The following is a 14,524-nucleotide window of genomic DNA, read 5'->3' as shown; positions in this document are numbered from 1 at the left end:
TTCAACCAGGGCTTCCCCTGGAAGAGCTAGCCACCCGCCCTTCTCTGGTCTGCCCATCAGAGGGATTTCCAAGAAACGCTGAGGTGGTCAACCCACTAGAGATCTTATTCATGCAAGACAGAGAGATGGGACAGTTGTCAGAGACTTTGGGGGGCTGCCTCAGGGGCCTCTAGCACAGCCCCTGTCTGCGCAGGGGTCCCTGCTTGCCCAGGGTCACCATCTGACCTAGGCTTCCTTCAGCGAGAGCGAGTCTCCTGGTACCCCAAGCAGGACAGCCTTCGTCATGACATTCTGACCTCAAGCAGGGATCTGCCTCTGTTGTTTCCCACAGGTCTGGCCTCTGGGACCAAGCTAGTCTCTCTCCTTCCCCTGGGGCAACCTTTCCAGCCCATGAAGATACATCCCAAATGTTGCCTTTCCCTGGGAGACACTTTAGCAGTTTCTTCAACTCAGCCTGCAAAAGGCCTTAAACTCTCCATCTGGCCGGCTTTGCGGGTGTGGTAGGGTCCACTTAGTAGTGTTGAGTTGGAAATCTTCCCTTTTCTTACTTTCTGTGCTATGGACAGAACACTAGCTTGGATGGGAATGGAGGGAAGGGGGTAAGCATTGATTAAGCATCTACTACAATTCTGTATGGAAGGTGCTACTATTATTCCTACTTCATAGTTGAGGAAACTAAGGCAGACAAGGAGAAGTGACTTGCCCAGGGTCATACAACTCATGAGTGTCCGAGGTCAGATTTGGACTTGGGTGTTCCTGACTCCATGCACAATGCTCCAGCCCCTGTGCTACCCAGCTGCCTTTCTGAGGCCAGAAAGACCTAGAGTTCTCATCTGTAAAGTGGGAACCATCATGCCTGTTGTCCAGTGCTGCTCTTTCCATGTTGCACAATGCCCTTCCCTGGAGCTTAGGAACAAACCCACAGCAGCAAAGGTAGGCGGAGGCTCCCAGGGGCAGAGGCAGCTAATGCCCTAGCAGAATCTGCTGGGCGGCAGAAGCCTCCTCAGCAGGATTAGACCCGGTTCTAGCTGCCAGGTTTGTTCCGGGCCAGGATGGATGGGACATTGGAAAGTGGGTGTGCCCAGCCCTGCTCCTCTGGCAGAACTTTGCTGCAGGGAGCCAGCCAAGGCCGAGGTGTGTATGGTAAGGTGCTGTCAACACTGCTGCCAACCATTTGCCAGACACGATCAGGAGATGCCTCTCCAAGTGGTTCCATCTTTTCAGCACCTGGGATGCCCTGAAGCTGCCATTTCTCATGTTTCTAAGAATAAACACTAATTATTTCTGCATTGGAATTCAAACATTTAAGAAGCTCTGAAGGATGCATGTGGACCTTGTAGATGTAAGAGGTCAGTCTGCACCAGTTCTCTTTCCAAGCATTCTGGGGCCTGGCCCCCTTAGACTGGAAGCTCCTTTAGGGCAGAGATCACTTTCCTCTCTGGACTTGTTTTCCCAGCACCCAGCACTGTGGGCACGACTCAATTCTGCTTATGCCTCTTACCAGCCTCTACCTAGTGAGAGCTGCCAATGATCTCTGGCACAGGAGCCCCGACCTCCTGGGCAGAAGGCCCTGGGAAGCCCCCTAGGCTTCCTGGAGAAGGACTCCCCTGGTGAAAGCCCTCTAGGCAGGGGAGCTCAGACCCTCCTGATGCAGATCCTTCTGCTTTGGAGAGCCCGCACTGTCAGACTTTTCCTGCCTTACTGTGGGCCCTTGTTCTGCCCTCTGGGGCCAATCCCTTCTCCCCAGGAGAGCCAGCCTCAATGGTCCTCCAGCACAGTTATCACATCAAGCTTCTCCCAGCTGAGCATTCCCAGCTCCTTTATCTGTAAAGACGAAATTATGGCTGTGATGGGGGAGAGTGTCAGATGTGGAGGGGGCCCTGCAGACTTCTACCTGGCATCCCCCCGCCTCGTGAGCCCCCCTCCCCCACCCTCACATCCCCCACCCCTACACCGACCATGCACAGGAGCTCACAGAGGGGCAGGATCTCAGCAGTAACAGGGCTGGGACCCAGATCTCAGGGCTGGACACGAGAAGTCAGGCCAGTGGGAGTCTGAATGACAATCCTGACAAGCAAGATACCTGCTGGAGAGCCTCTGCCTGGGCATCAGAGACTCCGCCAGCCTGAAGCTGCTGCCCTGTGTGTCCTCTCACCTTTTCCCTTGGTGGGGCAGGTTAGGGAAGAACCTTCTGTACATCTCTCTCTTCCTCCCTACACAAAGGAAGCCTGGAATTTCTCCAAATTCTCCCTGGCTGAGGACTTCCTCCCAGACTGGAGAGGACTCAGCCTCCACGCACCTCCTTATCCTCCTCGCGGCCACTTCTGAGCCATCCTTGGCGTCCATCACCGATTCCTTCCAGATCTCTGCTTGCTGCAGTTCTCTCTGTCCCCCAAGGCCCAGCCGGGGTGTGACCTCCTTGAGGAAGCTCCCCAGACCCCCTGGCTGGGGTGTCCTCTCTCCATCTGAGGCCTTAGTGCCCAGAAGGTGGAGCAGCACGTGGAAGGCAGGGGATGCTGTGGCCATTTACCTGTGCACCCCCTCTCCCAGCTGATGCTGCATCCTGGCACAGATACTGGAGGAGGGGCCCGCCCCTTACTTGGGGCTCACATAGCTGGGCACGGGGTGGGGTGGAGCAGAGCAGCTGCAGATGCTTTTATGGGGGGCACAAACCTCTCTGGCTAAGAGCTGCAGCACCAGTGGTTGCCTCTGGACACCGTCAGGGACCTGGGGCTAATCCTGCCTCAGTCTTCTTATCTGCTAAAAGGGTGGAGGCGGTTATCCTGGATAAGCTTCTAGCTTGAAGACAATGATCTGCCCCCAGAGATCCTTAAGCGAGAAGAGGACTGTTGTCTTCTCCACCAAAAGAGACTTTAAATAAAGCCAAGACCTTGGGCATGAGCTGTGCCTGGTGTGCCCTGTGGTGCAGCCCCCGGAGCCGGCAGCCACACGGCCTTGGGTGGCTCACCTCCCCTGCCGAGCTAGCTGCCACGTGGCCTAGGTCCCCAGAAAGCGTCCCTTGGGGAGGACTGGACACTGCAGGGTGCCAGTCGTGGCCTCCTCCAGTGGGTCTGCGTGCATGGGTTGTTTCTTCACTGGAGTGGGAGCAATGGGGGACAAGGCCTGGGACATCTGGGCACTTCCTGCCCCTTGGTGACACAAATTGCATCACCCTGGACATTCAGCAGGTGCTCAATAAATGTTGCTGTCATCTTGCAGAGAGAACCATGAGTGCGGCCATGCATTAGTGGCCCAACATCTGAATCCCTTGCTGTATACGGGATGAGTGCTAAGCTCTAGCAGGAGAAGAGACCCTGTCCTCAAAGGGCTTCCATTTTCCTGGGGGCGCCTCCTTAAAGGGAGGGAGAGAGGGCTGGCAGGCAGAGGCCTGCTCTGATCATGAGGACAGCTGCAGGGGCCAGGCCTGGGGCCACGGGGCCTCTGAGGATAACCCCTCTGTCTCACTCACCCACAGATCTGCGCCCCTTAGACATCCTCTCCGAGGTCATCCCCCCGAGGGGCAGCGGCCCCTCTGGTGGCTTAAGGATGATTCAGACCCAAGGAGCCCGGGGCTTCCAGCTGTCTGCCGTGTACAGCCCCCGCCTTCTGAGCTTCCCCGCTTCTAGGATTTTCCTATACTGTGACCTTTTTCCAGAAGAATTTTCCATCATTGTCACCCTGAAGGTCCTCAACCTCCCACCCAAGGTTAGTGCATGCTGTGCTGGGGTCAGCCCAGGCCCTGAGTTGGGATAGGGGGTGGGGGATCAGGGACGGATGTTTAATCACACTGTCCACATCTGGACTGATGCCTGTAGCAGGGGCTGTTGAAAGAACCTACATGCCAGGGACCTCCAGGGGCAGGAACCAAGGTTGGAGCAGGGGAGCACCCACATACCTTAAAGGTGACTCCTGATGTGCACAATGATCACTGACAGAGGCCAGCCAAGCTGGGGGCTGAGCCTGAGACCTTCAGAGAGGCCCCAGTCTGCATCCGCTGGGGGCACCTCTTTACTGGTCCTTGAAAGAATAACAGTTATAATGTCCATAACAAACATAATAATAGCATGTGTACAGGGCTTTAAGGTACATAGAGTATCAAACATAAAGGGACTGAAGAAGCAAGAAGTCATGTCATGAGCCAGAGAGAGATAGACAGACAGAGGGTGAGGAAGAGAGAAAAAGGGAAAGGAGAGGGGGAGACAGAGACAGAGACAGAGAAAGGGGGAGAGAGACAGAGAGAGAGACATGGGGGGAGAGAGAGAGAGAAAGGGGGAGAGAGACAGAGAGAGATAGAGAGAAGGAGGGCGGGGAAGAGAGACAGAGACAGAGAGAGACATGATCTAGACATGACTGAGGGTTAATGTCAGTGAGCCAGACCTCAGTCCTGAATTGCAAGCCTGGAGTTTCTCCCCGGGGTGACCAAAGCACCTCAGTCTCTGACCCTTTCTTCCTCTACCTCCACCCCCCACTAACCATGCACGGCAGACCCGGTGCCTCTCTAGTGTCCCCAGCAGGCACCAAAGAGCAGGCAGTGTGGCCCAGTGGCAAAGAGCTGGCAGCTGGAGCCAGAGCCCCTGGGGTCCAGCCGGAGCTCTCATTAGCAGGTGACAGTCCTTGCCTCTTCACACAAAAGAGGGAAGGGGAGACAGTCTCCAGGGCTTTGTGAAGCTGGACATCCCTCTGCCCCTCTCCCTTTTCCTGTTGCCACCAGTAAGAAGTTGTCCACACACTGTCTGCATGGGGGTGACCACTGGGGCAGCTTCCCCTGCCTAACCCTGTATGGACTTTGCAGAAAAACGAGTATGTCTTCACGGCGGTGGAGGAGGCCGGCGACAGGCTGCTGGTGGGCCTCCGCTACTCACCCACCAAGCTGCACTTCCTCTTCCTGAGCCAGGAGCTGTCGGGCAGCTGGCAGACCCGAGTGACCTTCCAGGACATCCTTCTGACCGACAATCAGTGGCACACGCTAGTTCTGGCTGTGTCCGAAGGCTCCTTCTCCCTCACTGTGGACTGCAGCGTGCCCACGGATGTGTAGGTGTTGGGAAGGAGGGCCAGGAGGGAAGGGAAGGGGCTTGTGTGTACGTGCGTGTGTGTATGGTTGCGTACATGTATGTGTGTGTGTACATATGCATGTGTGCACATGCATATGCATGTGCATGTGTGTGTGTTTGTGTGTGGGTCCCCGTCTTTTCTCTCCTCTTAGGGTAGGTTTCTGCGCATCCCTCACACTTCCCATGAATGGGGTGGGTGAGTGGTGGAACACTGGTCTCCCAAGTTGCAGGCACTTCCTCTCAAAATGTTCCATGTGATCATCTCTATGTTTGTGGAACTGGAGGAGAAAAATTTCTCCACACACTGCCACAGCCAGAAAACTCACTTAGTTGCAATGTGGAATGTGAGTCCCTCACTTAAGTTACAAGTGAAGGTGGGGAGGAGGATCTTGGTGTGCAGAGAAGAGCACATCCCCAAGGGTCAGGCTTGGTACTCAGGGCATAAGAAGATGTAGAAGTCCTCAGCATGGGGGCCAGCTTGTTCTTCGGGGAAGGGGCAGAGACTTTCCAATCTGCTCTCCTGCTCTTGGCCTTGAAGTCTGAGACAGGGTGGACTCTGATTGTCCTCAGGCTGGCCTTGCCCAAGATCGGGGGCAAAGGAAGGCCAAAAACAGAAATGGGAGGTAGTGTTCTAAGGGGGAGAGGTTCTCTCTGACCCCGCACTCATCACCTCCTCTAGGGAACTCTTGTTAAAATCTGAATTATTCAGGATGGGGGAAGCAATCCTCTCATTTGGGAACAGCAAGAAGGGTCCTGGCCCTCCGCTTTACCCAGCCCCGTTCCCTGCTTTCAGGATTGTTGACACACCATTCCCAATGTCGCTGACCATGAAGGGGTCCCGGTTTTTTATTGGGAGTCGACGGAGAAAGAAGGGCACCTTCACTGTAAGTACAGGGTGCAAAAATCAGCCCTCTTTCCCCTGCCTCCACTGGGTGGCAGTCTTCCTGGGGAGCACCGGGAAGTACACTGGTACAGATTCCTTGGGGCCCTCTTTTTAAAGGTGACCCCCTAGGCTGGAGGGAAAGTGGGGAACAGCGTGTAAATAAATGCTTCTTGGCCTCTGTGGAGTGAGGCACAGGCGGAAAGGGCAGCCCCCAAGGTGGGGCCACTGCAGATCTCCATCCTTCCCAAGACCCCGGGTTGGGGGGGGGGCCGTAGCTGTCCCTCCCCTCGGCTTGCCCTGGCCCCTTGGCCATCAATACCCAACATGCTTTAGAGAACACTGGAGGCATCTGCACTTGGGCTTGGGAAGCCCTCGGTTTGAATCCTGCTTATATGTTTATTAGAGCCCCGTGTGACCTTGAACAAATCGCTTGACCCTCTGGGCCTCAGTTTCCCCCCTTGTCCAGTGAGGGGGTGGGACCTGATCTCTAAGGTTGCTTCCACATCTGAATTTATGATCTCAGGGCATCCCCTCTCCCCTACAGCCTTCCTCCCAGGGAATGCTTGTAAAGAAGCACGCAAGCAGGCTCCCAAGCCCCTTTTGCAATGACTGGCTCTTAACTAATGATTTTTTGCTTTTTAAAAACATGGAAACCGGGGGCAGCTAGGTGGCACAGTGGATACAGCACTGGCCCTGAAGTCAGGAGGACCTGAGTTCAAATATGGCCTCAGACCAAACACTTGACACTTATTAGCTGTGTGACCCTGGGCAAGTCACTTAACCCCAATTGCCTAAAATAAAACAAGCAAACAAAACGTGGAAACCAAAGACAAATTGGGCCTTGTCTCCCCTTCTTGCCCTTTGCCCGGGGCGCATGGTGGTGTTCCCACAGATTGGGCCCAGCCTCTCCCCTCTTCTCCCAGGGCCTGTTGAGGCAGCTGGTGCTGCTGCCGGGCTCTGATGCAGCCTCCCGGATGTGCCCGAGCAGGAATGCTCAGCTGGCCGTGCTGTCCATCCCCTCGGTCTTGCAGGATCTCCCAGGGAGGCCAGAAGACGAGTGGCTCCATTATCCTTATGGTGAGCTGCTTTCCCCCACGGAGGGCCCTGGGCAGGAAGGTCCTTTAGGTCCCACACCATCTCCATGTCCAGAGAGTTCACGGGGATTCCAGGGCTGTCCTTGGGTGTGATGTGGGGAGACGCTGGCATGGTCACTGCACAGTCAGGAGGACTCAGAAGGCAGATCCCACAAATCATGGGTCCCTAGGCTCCATGACCAGTGAAGGCAGCCATGGCTCAATGATCAGATCTGCCCATGGGAGATACCGCAGTGCCCAGGATGGCCAAGGCTGGATGCCATGAGTACACAGCAGGGCAAGGCAGTGGGACCCATCTGTGAAACGGGTGGAGAGCTTGACACCAGGTGGGGGAGGTGTGCTCAGGCACTGGTGTGCCTGACAAAGAGCAGGCTTTTGGGGGGCTGCAAGTGTGGTAGGATTAAGCAATGTGACAGGACAAAAAAAAAGCCAATGGTATCTGAGGCTGTGATTTAAAAGGCAAACATGATGCTTTGTGATATGGGAAGGAGTGCAGAGAGGACGTAAACCCTAAAGAGTAAAGGAGGTGTCCACAGGGAGCATCACAGCACAGGAGTGAGTTCTCTCTCCAGCCTGGGTCAGGCCCCATCCAGAATGGTGTCCAGTTCTGGGCACCCCATTTGGGGAAGGACTTTTTGAAGCCACAGGGAGTCCAGAAGAGAGACGTTGGGAGGGGAGAGGCAGAGAGAAGGCGCAGAGAGGCCAGCCTAGCTGGATGCCCAAAGTGGGCAGGGCTGTCTTTGGGCGGAAGTGGGCAGTGGGGGAGAGGGGGCAGGGTGCTGGAGATAGGTCCTCTTCCCACCGGCTCTTCTGTCAAAGACCAGGCCACCACATGTTAGGGATGTTGTCGTGGAGATTCTGGGTCAGATGAGAGGAGATGGTCAAGGTCCCGCCAGCTCTGATGCTGGGGCTGCCTAGTGCCTGCGTCCCATGAGGGGTCAGGTGTTTTAGAGGGCAGGGGTGGGTGCTGGGGTCCCTGAGGAGGTCATCTTCTGAGCCCTGCTCACGTGAAGCAGGCCAGGCATTGTCCACAGATGGCCCTGAGAGGCCTGGAGCGAAGGACAAAAGAATATGGTAAAAGGAAGGGATGGGAGAGGAACCGGACAGCTGCTGAGGATGGAGATAGGACTCTGTGAATGTCTCTCCAAAACTGCAAATGACATTTCTTGGGTTTCGAACGTGGCCAGAAAGACTGTCCTTGAAAATCAACCACCCTGAAGCAGGTCATGCCCCCAGAGGATGTTGTCCCAGCAGCCACAGCAGCAGCTCACAGGCTGACCTCAGACTTACAAGGAGGCCCAGCCACTTGGGTCAGTTCAGTACTAAGTATTGGCAGGGTGCGTTGTTACTGATGGAGAAACTGAGGCTCCCAGAAGTTAAGTGACTTGGCTGTGGTCTCATAGCCACTAAGTGTCAGAGGCAGGACTTGAAACCGGGTCTTCTGACTAAAGCCAGCACTTCATCCATTCCCCTGCCGTGACCTCCTAGTGTCAGAGCCCACACAAATTCATTTCCAAATGTCCTAACTGACGTTGTCTCCCAAGAGCAGTTAGAGATGGATTGGTTATGCATTCTGTTGTTTTTGTGTTCAGAAGCTGACATGAAAGTGACCTTGGGCCCTCGTCCTCAGTGCTCCAGGATGGAAGATGCCCGATTCTGGTACGATGTCTCTCGGAGGGGCCTCTACCTGTGTGTTGGCAATGAGTGGATATCCATGATAGAAGGTGAGGCCAGGCAACTTTTTCTGGGAAGTGCTCAGCCTTCTGGGGGGGCCAGGGTTGCTCCCAACCCACAGCCCAGAGGCATAAACAAGCAAACAATAAATGAGAAGCCTTGAGGGCATGGAAGCTCAGTGCAGGGGCCTGGGTCTTACTCTGAGCTGATCAGGTCTGTTCCTGTCCAGCCACATCCCCAGGCAACAAGAGCAGGCTCAGGGGCCTGGGAATCCAGGGGCGGCGGCCTGGGAGCAGGGAAAAGAGAAGGCCTTTGCAAACCTTTGCTTGTACCTTTGGGCTCTAATCTTGAAAAACTGCAAGCAGTTGAGATGAAATGCTGCCTCATTCATCACATCACCGGTGGTCAGGCCTTCAGAACCCTTTGTTGAGAAGCTTTCCTGGTTTCTCAGCATTCATGTTTGGTGCAGGAGGCTTGGGATAAGAAAGGCTGCATCCTCTATGCCAAGCTCCTCTCTGCCCACTTGCGGAGATGGGCTTGGTGAGGGGGGAAGGTAGCACTGGTGTGGCCCACCCTACGCCCAAGTGCCTTTCCAAACTGACATGGAGACTTATTTCTTCACTTCTCTCCTCTTCCTCTTCTTCCTCCTCCTCCTCCTCCTTCTCCTTCTCCTTCTCCTCCCTCCTCTTCCTCTTCTTCTTCTTTCTTCTTCTTCTTCTTCTTCTTCTTCTTCTTCTTCTTCTTCTTCTTCTTCTTCTCTCTCTTTCTTTCTCTCTCCCTATCTCTCTCCCTCTCCCCCTCCCTCTCTCCCTCCCTCTCCCTCTCCATCTCTCTCTCTCTCCCTATCTCTCTCCCTCTCCCTCTCCCCCTCTCCCTCTCCATCTCCCTCTCCCTCTCCCTCTCCCTCCCCCTCCCTCTCTCTCTCTTCCTCCCTCCCTTCCTCTAACGAGTTTATCACATGAGTTTATCAGCCATCCCTTCCCACAGCTCTTTGCTCCTCTCATAGCACGGAGTGGGAAGCTGCTTCCTTCCTGCCCTCTCCCAGACAGTCCTGCTATTCACCTCCCAATGAGCATCCCGATCCCCCAGGCACCCCTGGGACTAGCTCCTCCTCCCCAATGGCCTTATGCCTGGAGACCTGTACTGCTTTCCTGGGCTGACCACCCTGGCAGCCACTGGACAGCAGAGTTTGTCTCCCAGGCTTGTGGGGACATTGCCACTGACTTTTTCTGCTTCTATTCCAAGCCAAAGTGAAGCTCGATTATGTGGAGGAGTATCAGAGCCTATCCACCCCGTCGGAGACCCTGGGCATTGAGATCTTCACCATCCCCCATGTGGGCCTTCTTGCTGCTGCAGCCAATCGCCAGGCCAGCTCCACCATTTACAAGTGGGTGGATGGGAAGTTTGTGTCTTACCAGATCCTTGCCACTCACCAAGCCCAGGCATGGAAGTATTTCACTATAGGAAAAAAGGTAATATGAACCTGAGTGACTTTCCAGTTCTCTTGTAGCTCAGCAGAATCTCCAGGGTGGCTTTCTCTGGTCCGAAGTCTATGCTTTGTGCAAGGTTGGTGCTGATACAGACTACAGTCAGTGACCATGCAGTTTGGCCCAAGGGACTGGTCATATTCAGCAAGGCCTGGCTCAGCGAGGTGTTGGGGGTGGGGACATGAATGGGGGGCACCCTCTTCCTCTGACTTGGTTGGCCTGGGGGCAGTGAGCTGAGGAGGGACGTCTCTTAACTCGCCAGAGGTGGCAGATGCATGCCCCTCATGCCAAAGAGTCATCTGAAGTGTTTCACTAAATTAAATTCTGTCTTGCCCATGAACTAGCTAACTTTCCAGAAGGGTTACCCCTTCCTTCACCTTCTTTTCCTTCATTCCAGTCTCTAGAGATTTCAGATTCAATGGGAACCTGGAAAGAATGTGGAGAAGTTTTAGCCCCCATTAAATAAGATGTGTTCTAAATGGACTTTATGGTCTATCTGTTCCTGATTTTGCCTCGTATTCTTGCCAAAGAGAATGAAGTAATCTGGGGGTTTATCACAAGGTCTCATCTCTCCTCACCCGACATGGGAATGAGAAAATGGAGAGATAGATGGTTAAAGGGGGCCTACTGAACTCACTCTTTTTTAAATTAAATTTTACTTTTAAAAAATAAGCAAAGACTTGTTTTATCTCCCTCCCACCTGGGAGGAACAGCAATAGCAGAGCCCTTGTCAGGACAGATTCCTGTGTGGCCAGGCCCAGGTCTGCCCCCTTCCGTGCGCTCATCCGTTGTCTTCTGTCTGGGTGGGTGGCATTCTTCACTGGTCCTCAGGCTCCTGGAGGCTCATTGTGTTGGCCAGAGTTCTTAGGTCTTTCAAAACTGCTCTTTTTTACAATGTCACTGACACTGTATAGTTGTCCTCCTGTCCCAATTCACTTCACTCTGCTTTGGTCCACACCGACCTCCCCGAGTTGCATTGACACTGTCCCTTTCATCAACTTCTTACAGCACAACAGTTTCCTTCACGTTCATCGACCATCATTTGTTCGGCCATTCCCTAACTGATGGACGCCCCCTTGGTTTCCAGTGCTTTGCCTCTACAGAAAGAGCTGCTAGAAATATTTTTTGTACATGTGGGTCCTTTTCCTTTTCCTTTGATCTTTTGAGGGAATAGACACAGACAGCTCAGTGACTTTTGGAGCATAGTTCCAAGTTTCTTTCCAGAATGGCTGAACCACTTCCTAATTCCACCAACAGGTTTTTATGACCTCTTTTAATGTATTACATAATCATTTTTTAAGATGCTGTGTGTAACTGAAAAATATGTATACTCCTTTATGTTCCTGCTCAAGAATCACCAGAGGTCTATCATATCTAGCTTTCCTAAAAATCCTATTGAGACCCTCAACTTCTTTCTTGTTCGTTTTTCGGTTCTGTTTCTCAGTCTGAAAGGTATATTGAGGTCCCACGCTATTATAGCTGCTTTACTGTCTTTCTCCCTGTACTTAGCTGGGGTGGGAGTGGAGAAAGCCTGTGTTAGAGTGATGGCTTCATTAATCCTGCCACCTCTGGCGAGTTAAGAGGTTTTCAAACAGGGAGAAGGCTTTCAGGCCCGGTTTTTTTCATTTTTATTGTATTTATGTTGCTTAAGAACAAACAGAAGAGGCAATTCTTTGTGTCCAGACTGACCTACATTCAGAGGCAACATGTATGACCATGTTGGCCTCAATCTTCCAGGGTCTTATGACCCTGATGGATCTCAGATTCTTCTCATCTTGTTAATTGGAAATGTGGTCATAAATCATGGAGCCTGTCAAGGTATGTTAACAAGGAAACAAATCACACAATTTCCTAGTTGGCTCAGAGCCAAGGATCGAGGCTGGGGGTGGGGATGGGGTAGATGGGGTGGTGGCCATGTGCTCTAGTCCTGGGGCCCTTAGGTGGGGGAAGCTCTGACCTGTGTTGTATTCCTGTAAGCTGAAGCCTCATGTTGGAGAGTGTTGACAGAAAACTGCCTCCTGCCTCAGTGGGTCCTCAAAGCCTGGGGCCCATCTGAAGTTGATCAGGCCCACTTCTGAACAGGGAACAATAGCTCCAGATACAGCCAAACTTCCCCTGCTCCTTGTCCAGATGGATAGAGGGAAGACAGAGTCGGCCCCCAGGGTCCCTTGTGCAGAGAGAAGAGGGAGGCAAGGTCTCCTGCCCCGAGGACCAGGGAGCTGGGCTCAGCTGGGAAGTGGGAGGTCCAGGAGGGAATGCCCTGATGGTGGCTGGAGAGCAAGGTCTTATTTTCTAAGACATCAAACTCAGTGTAAGTCAGTAGGACAGCAAGGCAGGCCAAAGCGGGACTTGGGCTGCATCAACCGGGTCAACAGCATTTATTAAGCACTTACTGTGTGCCTGGCACTCTATTGGTCCCTAGGCATACAAAGACCCTGCTGTCGGGGAACTTACATTCTAATGGGGATGGCACATCCAGGGGACTGCTGATTGGTCCAGGAAGTCACAGGGGAGTCGGTAGACCCTTTCTGTGGGGAATGCTGTTATTGGTTGGATGAGTTTCCGGAGCAAAAGGTGGCAGGGGGGAAGGAGGGGGCATGGGTGTGGCAGCAGGACCGATGGTCTGCACTTACCCAGAATGGCTCAGGGGCATCACGGAGAGCTCGGGTTAGAAAGGTGGCCTTGCATGGTAGAGAGCAAGGGCAGGTCCGGTTTGGGGCTGGGGCTACCTCTAGGCTTGCTGGACTGGATGGGATGGTTTGTGGGCACTGGGGAGGGAAGCAGGGGTCCCTGGAACAAGCCTGGGCTTGTGGAGACGAACTCATCTTTTGGCAGGTGATAAGCTGGATAGATTGGCTCTCAGCCGAGCTGGGGTCAGCCTCCTGTGCCAGGTCTGCACAGGGGATGGGCTGCAGCAGCCTGGGCTGAGGGACAGGGTAATTGGGTGGGCTCAGGTCACATTGCTCTTGTTATCAACGACCTCCAGGACCGGCAGGATTGGGCAGTTAGCCCGGGCCAAGCTGCTGCTGCCCACTGCCTCCCCAGCTGCAAGCCAGCCGAGAGTCAAAATAACAGGCTACAGCTCTCAGACTGCAGGCCGTGGCTCTCTTAGAATGAAGGAAGAAATTCTGTTATTCACTTCTCGTGGGACATTAACGACACCTCTTGAGTCTAGCCCAGATCTCTCTGTCTTGGCATGTGCAGGGCCGAGTGACAGCTGAAGCCTTTGCCTAAACATTGCTCCTGCATCTCCATCCTCCCCTTTCTGGGGATCCGCCTGTGGCGTGTTATGTGGATCTCCGTGGATTCCTCTGCTGTGGTGCCTCTCGGTGGCGGTGGCAGAGTCTGTGCTTTTCTTCCTCCCCCTTCCCTTTCAGCTAGATCTGCCTGGTTGCCAGGCCACTCTTGCTCACTAGGCTCACTCCATCCCTGGCCTGGGCCTCCTGGCCTAGGCCCTGCGCCTGCTCTCTTCTCCCCCTGCCTTGTCGGTCAGCGGCAGAACACAGCGCCTCTGGCCTAGGGTCCTTGCTGTCATCCTTGACAGCGCTTTCAGGGTTCCCTCTGGCCACGCCTTTTGTATCCACGGGCGATGGGCTTCCAGAGAGGGGGTTGTCGTCCACCTGGACAGGTCACATCTGGGATGACAAGAGAGCCCTGAGCCCTGCCTGCCCTTCTCTCCTCTCTCTGGCCTGTCCTGGATGCTCCTTCCTCCAAGTACCCTCCTCCTTCTCCAGCCTCCTCTGCCCCTTTAGCAGCCCCTCAACGTTTCTGGATGTGTCCTCTGCAAATTCAACCTCTGCCCTTCCTGGAGGGGCTGGAGGCCTTGGAACCTCCCACTTGGGAGAGGCCGTCAACGTGCGCGTCCCTCCCTGCTCAACAAATACAGGAGTCATGTGTTCAGATTTTAATTTTAAGACGAAAAACCTCCACGGTTTGATTTGTAATTTAAAATCAAAATATTAATTTTCCAGCTGCCATCACTAGTCTGTGTTTCTGTCATGCTGCATATTACGAGTACAAGGCCCCTCTTTGCTAATTCCACGCAGGGGGGCTGCGTTTCACTCATGGTTGCATCACTGTCTCTCTTGTTCCTTGGATGTGCCAGGGCACCAAGGAAACACCTCTTCCTCTGGCTGGACAGGACAGATAGGTGGCCCTTATTAGCCATTGGCCCATGGCTGAAGGGCAGTGGCAGCTACAGAAGGGCTTTGAGCAGGAGAGGGGAGTGATGGGACCTTGATAAAGTATGGCCTGCAAAAGGGAGAAACTTCCACTGTTGACCCCCAGAGTGTTTGCAAAGCACTTTGTATCCAGTGGGGAAAGTGGATCCCAGAG

At 53.9% G+C, this 14,524-nt stretch overlaps 1 protein-coding gene across 1 annotated transcript in view; it reads left to right on the top strand.

Annotated features, from left to right (window-relative positions):
• The first annotated feature begins 2,676 nt into the window (after positions 1-2,676).
• TSPEAR (thrombospondin type laminin G domain and EAR repeats) overlaps positions 2,677-14,524 on the top strand; it is a 33,693-nt gene continuing 21,845 nt past the window's right edge. The window contains exons 1-6 of the mRNA XM_078154575.1: positions 2,677-3,705; positions 4,793-5,031; positions 5,845-5,935; positions 6,858-7,011; positions 8,621-8,752; positions 9,948-10,174. Coding sequence (XP_078010701.1) covers positions 3,400-3,705; positions 4,793-5,031; positions 5,845-5,935; positions 6,858-7,011; positions 8,621-8,752; positions 9,948-10,174 — 1,149 coding nt within the window. The 5' untranslated portion in view covers positions 2,677-3,399. The remainder of the gene's footprint in view (positions 3,706-4,792; positions 5,032-5,844; positions 5,936-6,857; positions 7,012-8,620; positions 8,753-9,947; positions 10,175-14,524) is intronic.

Source organism: Phascolarctos cinereus, unplaced genomic scaffold, assembly GCF_003287225.1.
Source record: "Phascolarctos cinereus isolate Bilbo 61053 unplaced genomic scaffold, phaCin_HiC Scaffold_5;HRSCAF=322, whole genome shotgun sequence".
NCBI classification, from domain to species: Eukaryota; Metazoa; Chordata; class Mammalia; order Diprotodontia; family Phascolarctidae; genus Phascolarctos; species Phascolarctos cinereus.
The sequence above is the reverse complement of the archived record's forward strand: the minus strand, read 5'-3'. Positions and strand labels throughout refer to the sequence as shown.